Below are 17733 nucleotides of genomic sequence, written 5' to 3' on the forward strand. Positions count from 1 at the left end.
TCCTGTTCTCCCCCTCCCACCCTGCGAAACGTTCAACCGACCTTCCTAGTTCTACCAAACTTTCTTAGTTGAGCCTCATAAGAAAAAAAAACCCTCTATTGGACGAAAGGCGTGATTCTCCGAACCCTAAGAACCCTAAGAACTCTCTCTCTGTGACCGTTTCCCATCCACACACACACCCAAGAACCCGCCCCGATGGCCGCCGATGCAGATGAACGGACGCCCCTCCTCAAAATCAAATCCGGCGCCGGGGCCGTGAAGCGGGTCGGTCGCGGCCTCTGGTCACCCTCAAACCGTATCCTCTTCGCCGGCTTTCTCGTGTCCCTCACACTAGGCCTCACTCAAGTTCCGTGCGCACAAGTCCACCCTCTCTCTCTCTCTCTCCCCCCATCCGTGTGTACCACGGTACTGGGGCTGTGAACAATATCCATGGGAACTGACATGTAACCCACAGCATCATCTATGTCTTCCGCGTAATGGCATGCGAGACCTTTTACGAGTCTCACTCACCCTACGATGGCCCCGCCTCCGAGATGTGCCACCGCCGCGAGATTGACGCAAACACGGCCACGCAGGTTTCCATCCTCGGCATGACGACCTCCGTCTGCGGCATCCTCAACCTCTTCATCTGCGGCGACCTCATTAAGCGCTGGGGCACTCGCTGGGCTCTCATCAGCCAGACCGGACTGCTCGGCATCCGCGTCTCGTGCCAGGTCCTCGCCGTGTCGCAGGGCGCGCAGAAGGGCATCGATATGATGCAGTACACGCAGCTCATTGGCATCTTTGGTGGACCGAGGGGATACATGTAAGTGCAGAACGGCAGTTGACGTGAACTGGGTAAAGTACGGGCGCTAATGCAATTGAAAACAAGGCTGGTTCTGAACACGGCAATTGCGGAGGTCGTTGAAAGAAGAAAGCATACCGGCGTCTTTGGTCGGCTGCAAGGCGCAGTCATGATCGGTACCGCCATAGGCTACTTGCGTATGTTGAATCCTTCTGCCTTGCTCAGTCACTTGTGCTAACGAGCCATTAGTTGGCGGTGTCTTGGGTGATGTGTTCGGCATCACCAGTCCCTTCATCGCTGCCATCGGCTGCTTCGCTTCCGCGACGATCTACGGCGCCATCTTCTGGCCAGCATCACCAGAAAAGACCGACGAGACGGACGGCAAGACGACACCCGGCGCTTCTGGCTTCCTGGCTCCTATCAAGCTGCTCATGCCTTCAAAGTACCGTCTTGAATCCGGCAAGATTATCAAGAACTATGGCCTTGGCTTCCTTGCCCTGGGCATCTTCTTCGGCGTGGTAAGTCTGCCATCCGACCAACATCTATGGCATTCATTCATCCACGAGCAACATCGCTAACGTAGATCCCAGTTCGCCACCGGTTATGCTCCCATCCTCATCCAGATGTACGCCACCTCGCGCTTCAACTTTGGCACGACGGAGAACGGTATCCTCATGTCCGGCAACTCATGGATCCGCGGCATCTTCTTGATGTTCATCTTCCCGGAAATCATCGACAGCGGACGACGGTGGTTCGCCTCATCTTCTCATGCTGGAGCTCTGCAGAAGACGCTCACTCAGGAAGAACGGAGCGTCATCCCCACGCATCCCGAAGACATGGACCCGGCACCCGGTCTGATGAACGCTTCCGAGCCAACAAAGGCGCCGCCTGAAGGTGAGGACGAGGATAGCACATTTGACCTGTTCTTCCTGAGGTGGAGCTTGGTGGTAGATGGCATCGTCACGTCCCTCGCGGCTTGGGCAACCGAGGGCTGGCATGTCTATGCTGGTGAGTACCCAATTTCTACTACTGGCTTTTCCTAGATCCCCAGAAACCAGGTCAGGACGCTAATTGTTTTCTTTCGTAGCCGCTTTCCTGCTCCCATTTGCATCCGGATCGGCTCCCGCTGCTAAGGGCGTCATCACAGAAATGTGCCCGCCGCATATGCGACAAGATGCTCTGAGTGCCATCACCCTGGTCGAGAGCGCAGCGACTCTGACGACGCAGGGCATTTTTGGCTTCATTTTTGCCACACTGTCTGAGATGGGCAAACCGAATCTCACCTTCTTCGTTAATGCCGTGAGTACCCATGATGCATTGAGACTTTTGATGCTTGTTTTCTAATCGCTGCATAGGCCCTCGCCGTTGTCGCCGTGGGCATTCTTCTCCTGGCTCATTACCCCCCTCTCAACAGCACGAGGGTCGAGGATGAGGCGGTCGAAGAGATTGGCGAATCAAGTTAGGTGATGAAACCTGACATGATTGAGTGCCCAGATTGGCTAAGCTCACTCCTCGGTCGCAATGATAGTGAACTCGGTCGCAATGATAGTGAACATGAGACTCACTGGCTACGGCTTCACGTTGGGTCTATTGAACATTGACAAAAATGGGTTTCCTCCCGTAAAAGCTTTTTCCATTGGATCTCATTTGATCTCATATGCGACGTTATTTGGCATTTAGAATCGTCTGTGCGCCTCAAAAGGTGTGCTGTAGAAGACCTGGCGAACGTTGTTGTCTCAGTCAGTATGAGTATCTTTTCATATTATCAACACAGGTATCGCTGGGAGAGGTGTACATAAAAAAACGGACAAAAGGAATTAAAGTCATCATTCAACGGTTTTCTCCCAGACAGTACCTTCAAATTCATCGCGTGCCGCCTCGCCGAGCACACCACGTTCTAGACCCTTTGATTTATCACCAAACCCTTCAGAAATGTCCTAGATCTGCGCTCGCGAGCCAAGGTCGCGGCAGGGGTGGAGCGCCTGTCATCGGTCTTGGCTCGGCATTCTGCTTCATGACATCAGCAGGCTGTTCGCATACATCATCGATTGCGTTCATGCGGATCGGTGCTTTTGCTCCGAATCTGGGATTACCCTAGCACCACTACACATCGAATTTGATGATTTCGATTCTTCGAAGATGGGAATCTGGCTTGACCGGAACTAGATCTCCGGAGTTGTGGTAGCGGCTGCATCTTGGGCTGCATCAAATAAGTGCCGGTGTTTGCTTGACGTTCTCAATCGTCTTAGTCTGCCCCTCGCCCCCCCCCCGCAGCTCTGGTCTTCGTCACATCTTGTCTCCAGATCTGGAATCCGTGGTTCCTTCCAATCCCTCCATGGGACTCTAGCCAATTGATCCCAGCGCCAGGTTATCGGGGCAGTCGTCGTGATTTCCATCCAGCGGCCTTCTTTACCATGGAGTTAATCCCGAACTAGGACCGTAGCCCATAGTCGGAAAGGCGAAAAGTTGAAAAGTCTAGAGGCCAAGGAGGCTCCGTTCCAAGCGTCATCGACTCCTGCGACCCGCCCTTGGAGAGCGGGTGCTAATGCGGGTATGGCCTAGTTCCTCATGCCGCTACATGCCGCTACGACAGATTGACAAACACTTCCCCGTCTTCAGACTGCTTCGATGTAGTAATCTGCAGTTTGTGATTCGCCCAACATGAGTGACGGTATTGTGCCTCTAGAACTGCGTCATGGCATTGAGTTTTGATGGCACTTTTTTTTCTGTTTGCCCGTTCGAGCCCCCCAACATAAAATGCCCAAGCACCAGCGGGTGGCGGCACTACTTACCCCTGTCTTTCTCTTGTATAAGACCTCTCGACACCTTCTGAATCCCATGGAGACCGTTCAAAGAATCATCAAACATCCCATTGAAACTGCCCAAAAGACATTCGATATGGGATCCACCGATACATCGTTCGCAGCCCACGTGGCAGGCCAGTTCAGCACCTACGAGAAGGACAGACAAATGACCTCCAAGGAAGCCATCTACAGCACCAGCAATGGCGTGCCGATGCCTCACCCCTACGAGACGCAGCGATGCGGCGAGAACGGCCCGTTGCTGCTGCAGGACTTCCACCTCATCGACCTCCTCTCCCACTTTGACCGCGAGCGCATTCCGGAGCGTGTCGTGCACGCAAAGGGCAGCGGTGCTCATGGCTTCTTTGAGTGTACGGATCCGATCCCCGAGCTTACACAAGCCGATATCTTTGGCACCAAGGGCAAGAAGTGTCCCATCACTGTGCGCTTCTCGACTGTTGGCGGCGAGTCTGGATCACCGGATCTTGCCCGCGACCCTAGAGGTTTCTCTGTCAAGTTTAGAACGGAGGATGGAAACTGGGACATGGTGGCGAACAACACGCCTGTGTTCTTCTTGAGAGACCCTGCCAAGTTCCCCATGTTCATTCACACGCAGAAGCGTGACCCCCAGACGCATCTCAACCACATGGATGACTCGTTCATGGTAAGTTTGGTCTTGTAATTGTGCACATGGAACCTTGCTAAACAAGCAATATAGTTCTGGAACTACTTGAGCGAGAACCCCGAGTCAATCCACCAAGTCATGATCTTGATGGGTGACCGCGGTATTCCCGACGGCTATCGTTTCATGCACGGCTATGCTGGCCACACGATGAAGCTCGTCAACAAGGATGGATCATGGGTCTACGCTCAGATTCACATGAAGTCCCAGCAGGGCACTAAGTTCATCACACAGGAGGACTCTCTCACCAAGTCAGCCGACTACTCTGGCAAAGACCTCTTCGAGGCGATTCAAAACGGCGAATACCCCAAGTGGTCAGTTGAGATTCAGACCATGACACCCAAGGAGGCAGAGGATGCATGGGAGAACGACAAGATCAACGTCTTTGATCTTACACATGTCTGGCCTCAGGGCAAGTACCCTCTGCGCAGGGTGGGCGAGTTCACACTCAACGAAAACCCCCAGAACTATTTCGCCGAGGTCGAGCAGGTTGCCTTCAACCCCTCGCACATGCCCCCCGGCATCGAGCCCTCCGCCGACCCGGTCCTCCAGTCCCGCCTGTTCTCCTACCCAGACACCCACCGCCACCGCATCGGCGTGAACTACCAGCAGCTTCCCGTCAACGCGCCAAAGACGGCACACAAGATGGCCAACTTCCAGCGCGACGGTGCCATGGCATTCTTCAACCAGGGTGCCCGACCTAACTACCTCAGCTCCATCGATCCCGTCCAGTTCAAGGCGCGCACCGTCGACTTGGACAAGACGCATGGTCACTTCACCGGCCAGGCCATCACCTTCCTCTCCGAGATCAGGCCCGAGGACTTTGTCGCGCCGCGCGCCCTGTGGCAGAAGGTCTGGGATGAGGATGCGCGCGAGCGGTTCATCAACAACGTCACAGGCAAGATGGAGCTGTGCAAGAACCCTGAGCCTTTGAAGAAGCAGATTGCCATCTTCAGAGAGGTCGACCACGAGATCGCAGAGAGGTTGGAGAAGAGCACAGGCATCAAGGGATACGAGGGTATTGCCAATCTGACTTTTAACGGCACACACAACGGTTTCGCAAGGGAGAAGAAGAACAAGTACGCCAATGGCATTGACGTCACGACGTGCCAGAGTCTGACGGAGAACAATGGTGCGCCCACTAGGGGCACTCATCGCAGTGTTGACAAGGTTGTCAACGGTGAGGGCGCTAGGCACTGAAGGTTTTCGAATTGTAGTAATATAGATATCCATATAGTAATAAGTTGAACATGAGTCTTCTTTCCATTATTCCACATTTTCCACATCCCAGCCCGGTGTTGCCTGGATGCATTGGGGCTGTGCCGACAGTGTGTGTCACCACCGTGTCGCTTGTGATTCGTCAAAAGGATCAATAATCAGCATGCAATGTGCCTTGCGGATAGCCGTACTAATAGTATTGGTATTGGAGTTGGTTTTCTATATAGAGCTTGATCATTCCGATCGATAAGGAGTGAATGATTTCAATCGCGCATCGTTTGCATGTGGTTACTTCATCAATACTACAGCTTCCAGAAACTAGGTAGAATTGAGAGTTGCATCAGCAGGGCTATTCCATCAACGAGACACAATGAAGATTTCATACGAAGCAGTCTTAAGATCTTTAACAGGGGTCTCGCAGGCTACTAAGGCTGCTCCTGATGAAATCGACACAATCAAACAGTTGCTGTCTCCAGCCAATGAGGGCCTCACTCAGACCAAGACCAAGCCCGACAGTCTATCGTTTCAAGGCTGGCAAGACTTTCTCAAGCAACATGCCACAGAAACCACCAAGACTACCCTTCATATTGCACTCGTCGCAGTCGCAGTCTCATTCCTCCGCGAGACAGCACGCCAAAACCAACCCGCCACAGCAGACGGAATCAGGCAATGCTGGACCATCATCCACGACGCCCTCACATCCACAAGCTCTTCCCAAACGCAGTTCACTGCCTCTCGCAGCGCCCAAGGCTTCCTCTCGGTACCGCTGTGCAGCTTGGTCAAAGACGGTAGTATCGACGAGCTTATTCGCCTGCACGTTTGGATGCCAGACGGCAAGCGCGGGAACCCCGATTTCCACCTACACTCCCACCAGCCGTTTGCGCAGAGCTGGATCTTGGCCGGGCAGGGCGTGGACCACTCCTACCAGGTCGACCCTGTCGAGGATCCCGCTGAGGCAACACATGCAGAGTATGCTCTTGCGTGGAACGATGGCAAGGGAGCAAATACCGCGTATAAGACGCATCAGGCTTCCTCTACGGTGCAGAACACGGGAAAGCTGTTTCGAGCTTCGAAGACTCTATCAGAAACTCACTCAAGGGGATCAACGTACACAGTTCCGGCAGCAAAGTTCCACGTCTCAGAAGTTGCGCCAGATGCCTTACATGCGACTATCTTCTTCTTCGATTCCCATCGCGGGTTCGTGAAAGATGCTGGTGTTCTTGGGCCGAAAGATGGGGACTCGTTTACACAGCTGCGAGATCCGGCTGGGGTTACGCCAGCAGAGCTTGCGGAAGCGGTGGGCAATGCTCGATTGCAAGAGGAACATGAGTGAGAGCCAACGATCTGGGTTATTAATATATGTGGAAGGTCATTTCATTTGACTAGAAGTCGCCCATGATGATACTTGTAACAAGGGTCGATTGCGCTCTTTAATTTCGTAGATCTTATATTCATACACATTTAACGCAAAGCTCATTTCTACTAGACGCTCACTTCCCACCAACCACCTCAGTAGAGAGGTCCTCGGGCCAGACAGGCTCGTCAACACCATTGCCTCTAGTGCCTACATTGTACCTCATCTCAACCGCGTTGTTGCCATACTGCAGAACCGGCTTGACAACCCAGAACGTGCCATCAACCGCCTTTGACGTTCGCATCTCAAAGAACTCAGGCTTGAAGAGAATCTGTGCGTCGTACTCCTGAAGCAGCTTCGACATGACTGGAACGTTGTGGGCCATTGTGTGGAAGTGCCGGAACACGGGCGAGCCATGACGTTGCCAGACTTCCCTCCAGATGGGCTCCGGGTATGTGCCGCATGAGCGGACGAGCCATTGGGAATAGTAATTGAGGGAGACCTTTACGTGAACATGGCGTTAGCTGAAAACCATCTTGAAGCTGAAGTAAGGTTCGTCAATGGAAGGAGACTTACATCGACGCTATAACTCCCGCCTTCTTCAGCTCGCTTCATGAGCGCATCGAGGACAGCTGTACTGCCGCAGACTCCAGCACTATGTCGAGTTTTAGCATACTTCTCTTTATATCAGACGAGGAGTTGTTTCTTCTGTGCCCATAACGTACCAGTAGTCCGAGTTTGGGAACACCGGAGTAACCGCCTCATCCAGACCCATCGCCTTTCCGTACTCCAACGAGACACCACAACACTTGATCGCCTGTCAGTCAAGTCTTTCAAAGCAATATCTTGAGGGTGTGTTACTCACGGCGTCACTGATTTGCTGCCACCCACCACGGCCCTGCCAAGGTCCATGCCATCCGTAACAGTTCTCACGGACGTGAATGATTCCACGCTGGCGATCCTTGACCAGCTCCTGAATCTCTTTGCGGCCAAACCCATGCTTCTCCATGGCACCAGGCCGGTACCCATCGACAACGACATCGGCTTCCCTGATCAACTCTCTCAATTTCTCCTTGTCTCCATCCTTTGTGAGATCCAGATGACAGTTCCACTTGCCCCAGTTGAGATCCTGATGCAGAGACGACATGTCCGTGATCTTATCCGAGGTGACGCGCATGACGCTCGCGCCCATCTCCGCCAATTCGCGCGAGATGAGAGGAGCGGCGATGATTCGGGTCAAGTCAACAATTTTGAGGCCGGCGAGGGGCCTCTTTGCTGACGAGGGAAGACTCAAGTTTTCGGACCACCAGGAGGCGGGCTGCTTTGAGCCATCGTCTTTGGCAATCTCGTAGAGTCCGACGTTGCTATTTGCTTTGCCGTGCTCACTTGCAAAGTACTCATCAGATGATAATGCAACTGTACCAGACTGCCGTGCCCTGTCGTTGAGCAGGGCATCCAGGTCTTTCGAGTCCTTCTCGGCAATGACCTTTTGGGTTCTCTCGTAGACCGATTCGTAGGTGTCATCCGCCGGGCCATCCTCGGGCAAGCCCAGAGCTTTGAGGATGGGGTCGGGGTTGATACCGCCTATTCAGTTAGCAAAGTATTCTCAAAGGAATTCACAACGGGCGAGGTTCTTTCGGGCACTGCCTTACCATGGAGTTGGTAGTATCTTCCATCCTTCGTCTTGTGAATGTTCGTCACCAGGGCCCGATGCAAGCTCGCGGCGGTCCTATGCTTGTCCGTTTCCGGGAACATCTTCATTGCCTCGGGCACGAAGTTCATGAGAGCCATGGGCGTGAACTTTCCGTCCTTCCCGATGAGCTGAGCAATCAAGGGCGAGAAGTAGAACAAGCTCGCATGGTCGCTAGCTATTCTGTCAGCCTGGCCATCATTACGGCTACAAGTGACTCTCTACCGGACTAAGGTGTATTTAGGTCACTGGAGCAGGATTCCTTACGTATTGATCGTGACATCTGTCGGCTCCGTATTGTACTTCTTCAGGATCAACCGATTAAGCATGGTTGCCTCCAGTGCTTTCAAAGCCGAGATGCTTTCGGCGAATCGCCAGTTGATTGGAACGCTCGGCTTACTTGAGCCCTCGAACTTGACATGTTGGCTGAGAGATTTGAGGTCACTGGATAGATCCTTCATCAGGGGGTTGTTCAAGATGCCGTGCTGGAAGACAGCCTCCGCCTCTTGAGGCACCGAATATTCTCCTCTTGAGCCCATGATTAGTGTATTTACGTTTCGTCGTTAGCGCTCGAGGAATTGGAATGAGAATCGCGATATCGATTAGCAACCAGTCATACATGTAATAATGGAGAGACAAAAGGCTCATGCGAAAAGCGCGTCTCTTCGGGGTCTCCACCCATATCTTATACCGAAGCTGACCATTCCCACCGACATTTATCAAGTGTCAAATCAATCGTGCTGTTGATCTTCGGGCTGTTACAAGTCCCCGCAATCCTGCCAGTGCGCTCTGTCGTCGACTTCGAGCCGCTGCCAGTGGGCGTCAGACCTCGTCTCATCGGAGCAGTATGCGAAGGAGCGATATGTGTGAGGCGTTTCGCTGCCGATGCGTCTCATCTTCGGCATCCTCGTCAAACATCCTCCGATCATCGGTTTGCAACATTGTTAGTAAGTAATCCAAGAAAATAATCGTCGTTGGTGTTGTCCTCTTCGTACGTACATAGCAATGGTGTAAGACCTGAGTTTCAGCGGCACACGCATCTATCTGCCAAGATGTATAAGGCTGTTTTCAAAAGACAAACATTGCGTGTAGCCACATGTGTTACTCAGGTGCTACTAAGATGAGAAGTGCCCTCCTCTTGATGAGTGTGGAGAGACATTGCAAACATCTCATCTCACTGTTTCTGGGTTGTTTTCGCGACTCACGCTGCTAGGTCCGTCTTAGCAGGCAGCGGGCAGGACGCGAACAAGCCAAACACGAATACATCCGGAAATGAAGCGCGATGAGAGCAAGATGAATCAAAAATTGCGGTAGCCTCGAATCTCGCTCAGTGGCAGCGCGGGTTGACGCTCGAGGGCGGGCTGCCGTCCATGATGGATCTTGGTGTCCTGCGTCATCACATAGGTAAAGTAGGCATACTTAGTTGTAACTGCTTCATTGAGACTTATTGTAGGCTTCTCAAGGAAGCTTGCTTGGCTCACTCGTCAGTGATCGCTCGGCAGTGCTCAACACTGCAGGCTCGGGATCTTCCATTCCCGCAAAGATACATTCACTCTGTGAGTTTTGTTGTGATTCGGTGCCCTCTCTTGGAAATAGCGTCAACTCTCTCATATTCTCGAGCCACGACTATCATTACAGAGCTTTAAACCATGAGAAAAATGTCCGTCTGCGCTCGGATTCAATCCCACAGCGGGGTATGCGGGGAGAGAATGGGGTACCTAGTGGGCGGCGGCGGTTCTTCAACGGTTACGACGGCATTGTCTTACAGCGCTTATGGAGACGAAAACCATACATATGAAAGCCTGAAGGCGCTGGTCGAGGGGAAGAACCCAGGTTATCCGTACTGGCAGCACATTAACGCATGACTGGACCCTGCAGTCTCAAATAGCCGCGGCCCTCTCAAGCAGATTCAAGATGATATTGTCAGAAAAGACGGTCAGGCGCTCTTCGCGGTAGGTTTGCGAAGCTGCGAGAACCCTGCATGGGCCCTTTTCAGAAAGTAGGGGATCATGGATGGTCAACAACAGGGGGGGGCACATGTCTGCGAGAAGGGGGTCAGGATGACTTGGCTTCAGCGGGCGCTACCGACATGGGCTAGCAGCTAAGCCTCCATGGCATCGAAATGCCTCATCCCATGGGTGAGAGGCGAGGACCTTAAAGTGGTAACGTAGGACTGGAGATCGAGACTAATAAAGAAATGGATGAGTGGGCTTCCGTTGGTGGCCTCCTTCGTCCTGTCTTGCGGGCGCGCGCGCGGGGGAGAGAACAACGGCTGCCAGATTTAGTGGATGTTGATTTCCGATCCGATAGCCGCAGATGTTGATGTCTTTTCCAACTGTTGTGTTTTTCCAGATTTGATTCTTCATACATCCAAGTTGATCTGCCCTTGACATACGCTCTCCCTCTTAGTTCCGTGATTGGTAGTGGTGTTGGTTCACGGCGCGTTTCCATACATGCGCCCGAGTTTGCAACCGCAGCGGCATCGGGTCTGGTCCCGTAAGGTGAGGCATTTCCATTTCATGTCGCAGCCCAAGCACGCTCTGCCCCTTCTTCATCCCAAGGCCTCGAGATCCAAGGGCGAGACGTTTGGTGGGCGCTGCTCGCTTGTAGCACGTTGAGCGATATCATGGATCTTTCAATCACGAACTTCAATGTGGTGATTAGCGTGCTCGGCGGTTGGCTCGTCTTATTCGGCGCCTTTTCGTATCTCATCAAAGAGAACCTGTACCTCTCTGAAGCCCGTAAGTGAAGCACATCTTCAACTGGCTATTTCTTTCTCCTTTTTCTGATTATGGTTATTTCTGGCATGATCATAACAAAAAGGACCGCGCAAGGAACCTCGCTAACCAAAGCTATTCTTACAAGTCGTCTCTCTCCTTGGAGGCGTAACCTTCACCCACGTCGCTAAGCTCCTCAAGCCCGGCGAGTACGCCGTCTCCGAAGATGCCGTCGCCTCCGTGACCCTCGACTTCAGCCGCCTCGTTCTCGGGGTTCAGCTCGTTCTCGCTGGCGTCCAGCTGCCGAGCCGCTACCTCCGCACAGAGTGGAAATCCCTCTGCCTCCTCCTCGGCCCCGGCATGATTGGCATGTGGACCTGCACCAGCGCCGTCGTCTGGCTTCTCGTCCCGAACCTGCCCCTCGTCCACGCTCTCGCCATCGCCGCCTGCATCACCCCGACGGACCCGGTCCTCTCCACCACTATTGTCAAGGGCCGTTTCGCAGAGGAGAACGTCCCTGAGGACTTACAGCAGATCATCGTCGCCGAGTCGGGCGCAAATGACGGCCTCGGGTACCCCTTCCTCTTCCTCGCGCTCTACCTCATCAAGTACACCGAGAGCGATGGCAACCCAGCTTCAAGCGAGGGCGGCTTCGGCGCCGCGTTGAGCCTCTTCTTCGGGCAGACTTGCGTCTACGTCGTGCTTATGAGCGTCTTCTACGGCTGGGTCGTCGGCCTGCTCGCGCAGAGACTCCTCCACTGGGCCGAGCGACGCAAGTACGTCGAGCGGGAATGCTTCCTCCTCTTCCCCATCGGCATGGCCATCTTCATCCTCGGGACGTGTGGTATGGTCGGTAGCGACGATGTGCTGGCGTGCTTCATCGCGGGCAACGTTTTCACCTGGAACGACTGGTTCCGTCTCGAGACGGTCGAGGATCCCGTACAACCCGCCATCGACATGATGCTCAACATGGCCATCTTCATGTGGCTGGGCGCCGTGTGTCCGTGGGAGAGCTTCTGGAACTCTGAGCTGATTAGCCCGGGTCGGCTGGTCGCGCTGGGTGTACTTGTCCTGCTGCTGAGACGTCTTCCCGTCATTCTTGGTCTGCATCGCTATATTCGCCAGATCCGAGGCCCGCGACAGGCGCTTTTTATTGGTTATTTTGGTCCCATTGGCGTTTCTGCCATTTTCTACCTCTACGTCGGTCTCGAGTTCCTGGAGACCTTGACGGATGACGACGGCCAGCGGGCGGATGCTAAGCAGCTGGGCGAAACCATGCTTGTCACCATTTGGTTCTTGATCATCTGCAGCATTGTAAGTGACCTCATGTCAAGTTTCAAGCGTTCTCGGCACATGGACCTTTGTATAAAGCTAATTGACTGACACATTTCAGGTGGTTCATGGTGTGAGCGTACCCATAGCCAAGCTCGGGAAATCAACTCACGAGCGCTTCTTCCCTCGCAGCGTTTCTTTGCCCGCGTGACAGCACAACGGCCAGCAACCGTGGCAACGTCGAGACGACGCTACGCTTCATGTTGACCATACATCCTCGAAAACCTTTCCATACGATTCATTTGGTCATTTCGTGTCTTGTTTCCTTCATATCTCATCGCATCGCGTCTATTGCCTTTAGATTGGTCCGCGCATCTGGTCTAGGTATGCGTGAATCACAGTGCCATGTGGTCTTCGTTTGTTGCCTTGTATGAAGCAAGCTTTCATGTTCCTGATGAGTCTGTTGCCACGTACTTCACGCCACATCTTTCTCTGTCAACGTCATCTCTTCATGACTGTAGATCCCATCTAGAGCACTTTTACACGTAGACAGCATCAATCCCATGGCTCATAGCAACCGAAGAATTTGTCTAACATTTCTAATAACCGTACCTTGCGGCAACCTACTTCTACCGTTCCAATTCAATCGTTCTGCTCCTCCGTATCTGATGGTCCTCCTCTTCGTACCGATGGAGCTGCCGGCCTGGAAGCCGCACCGCATGATCCAACGCCACGGGCAGCCCTCGATGCCTGCCACGCAGCATCACCAAACACAGAACGAGCTTGCTGCCGACGTGCCAGGCGCCGCAGAAGCTGAACGCATCAGTGGGTAGGCCGACCGATATTCCTACCGTACCGTATGCAGAGACGACTTCGAATATGATGTTAAATACCGAAAAGGTCACGGGATCCTTGATGAACTTTGACGTCTCGATAATGGTGATGATCAGCACAGCCAGGACCAACCACCAAAGGTCATGGGCAAGCTGCCCGCGTATCTGGTGACTGATGAAACTGACACGGCTCTCCCCCTGCTCGCTGCCGCTCTGGCCGAGTCCCGGTCCTTTCGGCGGCGTAACACCAACACCATGGAAGCTCATGAACGTGCTCTTGAGTGCGCGGCGGGCATCGTTTACCGGTCCCGAACGGCTCAGGCGACGTGCTAGTACAGAAGGCCGGGCAGAAGCTGCGCCAATGCTAGTGGTACGTGCCAGTGTTGGAGGCCGACTACCTATCGGAAGCAGGGGAGTGCCCACCTCTGGATCGATCTCGGATGTGCTGTCCACGTCGTCGCTGTAAATGCCAAGTGATCGCTCCTCGTAAATATTAGAGTGGCGCATTGTAATTACGACGGGGTAAACCGAGATGTACATCATGATAACGTAGAGAAGCTGTAGGCCGATGAACAGACCTGAGATAGGGACGACGTAGAAGCCTCCGGAACGCACAGCTAGCCAGCATGTCAGTCGGCCCTTCCGTTGAACACTGAGATATTTTTTTTAAAAAAGATCTAAAAAATTTTTTGAGTAAGCGAACGACTTACCAAGTGCTTGAAAGAGGCCATTGAGCACTCGGTAGCCTGTGGGTATCTGCTCGACGACCGAGTTCCCAATGTTCAGAACCTCAAAGGCCACCCAGTCCACACAGTTGAGCCAGATCAGCATGAATAAAAGCCACCAAGAGGGCCGAGAAGGAAAGAGGTTGGTATAGACGCGGCGAGGGTATTTTAAGATGAACTCTAGGGTAGCTTTAAGGTCGAGAAACGCGTCTTCTCGCGTGGTTAAGTTGAGGAGGCGAAGGGAGGACCAGATAACAAGACGAAGGAAAAGGGGGTACGCGGTATTTCCTGCTAATATCAAGAGGCCCATTGTGATGAGAACGTACGGCGCCTGTTGGAAAGGAATCATGTTGGCGTCCAGCAGCGACATGCCCGAATTGTTGAAGGCAGAGACAGCGTTAAAGATACCAAGCCACCATGGATTAATACCGTTAGCCCTCGCGGTATCGGGCATGTAGTTGTTCATCCAAGCCCCAAGGGCAAGACATGCCAGAACCTGCCATAGGAAGAAGTAGGCTGGTACCAACATGGCCAAGACCTTGAGGGCGCGGTACTCGCAGCCGCCGAGGTGATCGCGCTCATCGCTGCTTAGGTCGTGGAATTGGCCGTGGCGGCCAGCTGAACGGTGTTTGAAGAAATTGCGAGCGTCTGTGTCGAAATCAGTGGATTCTGCTGGCGCATTGTAGGGCCTTCTCAATGGACGCGCCGTTCCATTCATGTTGCCGGGGAGAGAGACTCCCGTCGATGTGGCTTCTTCGGTAACATCGGGGTGCGGTGCTTCGTCAAAGGTGATGTGGCCCGGTGCCTGCGAGCCTGTCCCCTCCCGTATCCCTTCGGGCGCATCCTTGAGCGTAGGCTGGCGATCTATGCTTGCAACTTTGGCAGCATCCGCTCGCTCGTCGTCTGGCCGAACGTCGCCCTTCTCCGAGTCTCCAGTCTTTGTAGCGTTCATGGACTGGTCTAGAGGAGGAGGGGGGGCTGTCTGAGATCTTCCAAAGGAGAGCGCCATTTGCAGCCTGGGCAAGTCGAGAGGCAAGCGCGGCAAACTGAGCGCAATGGCACTGCCCTGACGATTGAGTTTACGCGCACGCTCTGCTTGGACAATCTCATCGAAGCGCTTCTCAAAGACATGTTTGCGGGCCAAGACAGTCCAGATGGAGACCCAGATGGTGCTGCCTAAGAGCAACAGGATAAACAGGAGTGTTTGTTGCCAAGTCGTCAATTGGCTGAGGTTGACGGTGTTGAGGCCTGCCTCAGTCATAGCAGACACAACGAGGAAGAGGCTATCGGTGTAGCTGACCGAGAATGCAGGATCGGACGAGCCCCAGAAGATAACGGACGTGATGAGACACACAAGGATGAAGTAAGCATAGTGAATAGTGATGAAGTTTAGGGGTGGTAGATAGCGCCGCAAGCGATCCGAGAAGCGCGCGAGCCACCGCTCGAGAGAGCTGATGGAGCTCATGCGGGATGTCGCCAGAGACTAGGAGAGGTTATCGATGAGGTCGACTCGGTTCAGGATGTATTAGGAAGAGGATCGAGTTGAGGTTCAAGATGGACGTAATGTGCAGCCAAGAGGTCGTGAAGAGCGACAACGACAGCGTCAGATGACCGCACTTGGCTGCGCGCTTGACGTCCCAAGGCCGTCCCCAAAGACGAGTACGTATCCATACATTGTTGATTGATGTGCCTGTTTCGCGCTACTTGAGACGGGGGGTGCAATGGTAAGAGACAAGGTCCCTCCGGCAGTCGGGCTTGCTCACATGAAATTAGACTGAACGGGCGCACCTCCTCATGTTAATTGGGAGCTAGCAGAGCTCCCCAGGCTTACCTCATCTTACTGTTACTTCACTCATTCATCTCATTTCACTCACTCATCTAACTATCTCATCTCACACGTGAATCTCTCAGTCTCATTCACACTACATCACTTACACCTCGTGCTATCTGACTTGGTCACTTGAGTTGCAACAAGTTAGCAGCATAAATACCGATCAAATACCACAGAGCCTAATGATGAGCAGCTAAGCAACACCGGTAAGCCCAAACGCAGCTTGGACACCCACGCCAAATCCTCCCCATCCGTTAAACCTTTCCACGAACACGTCGGCAGCTCGTCGATACAGCCCGCCTGACGCCCCCCAAGTCTCCTCAACCACCTTCATCCCCCTAACAACCTTGGGGAAGTGCACATCAGTCATCCACTTACTATTCAATGAGTTTTTGAAGATAGCGTCCCAAGCAGGGGTTTTGTCACCCTTTGACAGCCCTTCTTCCTTCCAATCGAGGCCCGGTCGAAGCTGTGCGATGTACACCATAATCGTCCAAAGCCCGTACTGTCGCAATACTGAGACCTTCTGCTCATGCGACCAGAGGGGAAAGAGGACGCGCAAAGCATGCGCAAACGTCAGAATATGAGCCACGTAGAAATCGAACATGCCCTCCTCGTTATTGCGCGTTTGCATGAATAGCTCGGCCGCCATCTTTGCGCAATCCCCAAGCTGCGCGTCTGGATCCTCGACGACCCAAGCGTTCCAATGCTCAATGACTTCAGATCTGAACTTGCCGAGGAGGGTGAATAGGTTCACAAATCCTGGAGAATCAACGTAGCCGTCGCATCTCTTGTCGCCACGAATACGGCCCAGGACTTCCTTGATGCTTCTGGTCTTGTAGGTCGACGTGTCCGGTGGAGGATTGTCCAGAATCTCGTGCGTAGGATCGTACTCGGTGCAGCCCATGCTCAAGGCCTCCGTGGCGACTTTTTCGTCATCGAATTCATACGCGTAGGCAAGATGGATAAAGGGGTGGCTGACTATGATGATGGAGGGTTAGTCGGAACTATGGTCCATCATTAGAAGTGTGGAGAGACAGCCCAGGAAGCGGAAGACTTACGCCCTCCAGAGAAACCATTGATAATTGGCTCAGGTCCAGCCCAGACATAATCTTCTACGACCCTCCGCCAGTCTCCGCCATATTTCGCAACTTCGCCATCAAAGAATGCGGCATAGGCCGCAGTGTATGGCTTTTGCCCCAGAAACTTTCTCCAGTTGGACGTGGTGATCTCTTCGTGTATGATCCGCTTATCGTCAGGCTCCACTAGATGGGGGGATTCGACGTCGAAGATGTGCTGTAATTGCGAGTCTGTCGCGCCGAGGAGATAAGATGACCCAAGAGCCTGTCACATGGTCATTTCAGCCTCCGTCTCAATCACTCAGTTATACGTGAGTTTTCCTCGTGGGAGCACTTACATGCGGCACATGGTTATGCAAGATTAATCGGGGGTCGCGAAGAATGGCGTGCTCGTTATGGTTTCGATTCAGCAGTTTCTTGAGCTTGGCTGATGTAGGATCGTTGAGCTCCGACAAACGGTGGGGAGGGACCTTATCAAGCTTGATCGACATGATGACAACGTCGAAGTGAGAACGATGTGATTTAGGTTTGAACCATAAACAATAAGGTGCTCACTATCAATAACCACCAGCATTTATTTCTCGAATTTTGAGACAGTCATTTTATACCACAGCGGCAACGGCCCGGACAACTAGTCACCCGGCCTTCAATATCTATCATCCGATTGGAGTCTCTGTACGGGGAACGCGGTTTTTGACTTATCCCTACAATTGGAAGAAGCGAATAAGCCTATGGAATGGGATTCGG

The 17733-nt window shown here is 53.2% G+C and overlaps 7 protein-coding genes across 7 annotated transcripts; 4 read left to right on the top strand and 3 right to left on the bottom strand.

Moving 5' to 3' along the window:
- Positions 1–195: 195 nt before the first annotated feature.
- BDP81DRAFT_398772 (major facilitator superfamily transporter) lies at positions 196–2247 on the top strand (the record flags this gene model as incomplete). Its single annotated transcript, XM_060588501.1, has 7 exons — positions 196–350; positions 455–805; positions 872–981; positions 1034–1302; positions 1375–1792; positions 1872–2083; positions 2140–2247. 7 exons carry the CDS (start codon positions 196–198, stop codon positions 2245–2247), a joined length of 1623 nt encoding a protein of 540 aa, XP_060440258.1.
- Positions 2248–3682: 1435 nt separating this feature from the next.
- Positions 3683–5467, top strand: BDP81DRAFT_330597 (catalase-like domain-containing protein; the record flags this gene model as incomplete). The annotated part of the gene is made up of 2 exons (XM_060585414.1): positions 3683–4249; positions 4304–5467. The coding sequence occupies 2 exons, from the start codon at positions 3683–3685 to the stop codon at positions 5465–5467; spliced, it is 1731 nt and encodes a 576-aa protein (XP_060440259.1).
- A 306-nt stretch (positions 5468–5773) lies between these two features.
- BDP81DRAFT_438176 (uncharacterized protein) lies at positions 5774–6954 on the top strand. Its single transcript, XM_060591297.1, has one exon. It carries the CDS (start codon positions 5856–5858, stop codon positions 6816–6818), a length of 963 nt encoding a protein of 320 aa, XP_060440260.1. The 5' UTR covers positions 5774–5855; the 3' UTR covers positions 6819–6954.
- Positions 6955–6975: 21 nt separating this feature from the next.
- BDP81DRAFT_501909 (CoA-transferase family III domain-containing protein) lies at positions 6976–9068 on the bottom strand (the record flags this gene model as incomplete). Its single annotated transcript, XM_060595547.1, has 6 exons — positions 6976–7341; positions 7416–7494; positions 7565–7656; positions 7705–8423; positions 8492–8712; positions 8797–9068. 6 exons carry the CDS (start codon positions 9066–9068, stop codon positions 6976–6978), a joined length of 1749 nt encoding a protein of 582 aa, XP_060440261.1.
- A 2087-nt stretch (positions 9069–11155) lies between these two features.
- On the top strand, positions 11156–12729 carry BDP81DRAFT_330577 (Na/H antiporter; the record flags this gene model as incomplete). The annotated part of the gene is made up of 3 exons (XM_060585410.1): positions 11156–11270; positions 11395–12560; positions 12640–12729. The coding sequence occupies 3 exons, from the start codon at positions 11156–11158 to the stop codon at positions 12727–12729; spliced, it is 1371 nt and encodes a 456-aa protein (XP_060440262.1).
- Positions 12730–12905: 176 nt separating this feature from the next.
- On the bottom strand, positions 12906–15541 carry BDP81DRAFT_501916 (cation transport protein-domain-containing protein; the record flags this gene model as incomplete). Its single annotated transcript, XM_060595548.1, has 2 exons — positions 12906–13968; positions 14062–15541. 2 exons carry the CDS (start codon positions 15539–15541, stop codon positions 13148–13150), a joined length of 2301 nt encoding a protein of 766 aa, XP_060440263.1. The 3' UTR covers positions 12906–13147.
- A 426-nt stretch (positions 15542–15967) lies between these two features.
- On the bottom strand, positions 15968–17547 carry BDP81DRAFT_438181 (MGS207 protein). The gene is made up of 3 exons (XM_060591298.1): positions 17325–17547; positions 16969–17251; positions 15968–16888 (listed from the first exon to the last, which is right to left on the bottom strand). Exons 1-3 carry the CDS (start codon positions 17475–17477, stop codon positions 16101–16103), a joined length of 1224 nt encoding a protein of 407 aa, XP_060440264.1. The 5' UTR covers positions 17478–17547; the 3' UTR covers positions 15968–16100.
- Between the last annotated feature and the right edge of the window lie 186 nt (positions 17548–17733).

Source organism: Colletotrichum phormii (assembly GCF_030913505.1).
Source record: "Colletotrichum phormii strain CBS 102054 chromosome Unknown BDP81scaffold_25, whole genome shotgun sequence".
NCBI classification, from domain to species: Eukaryota; Fungi; Ascomycota; class Sordariomycetes; order Glomerellales; family Glomerellaceae; genus Colletotrichum; species Colletotrichum phormii.

Coding starts and splice junctions, on each gene's coding strand:
- BDP81DRAFT_438176 (XM_060591297.1), top strand. CDS start 5,856: ATGAAGATTTCATACGAAGCAGTCTTAAGATCTTTAACAGGGGTCTCG.
- BDP81DRAFT_438181 (XM_060591298.1), bottom strand. CDS start 17,477: ATGTCGATCAAGCTTGATAAGGTCCCTCCCCACCGTTTGTCGGAGCTC. Junction 17,252..17,324: donor TGCATAACCATGTGCCGCAT/GTAAGTGCTCCC, acceptor ACCATGTGACAG/GCTCTTGGGTCATCTTATCT. Junction 16,889..16,968: donor CAATGGTTTCTCTGGAGGGC/GTAAGTCTTCCG, acceptor CCATCATCATAG/TCAGCCACCCCTTTATCCAT.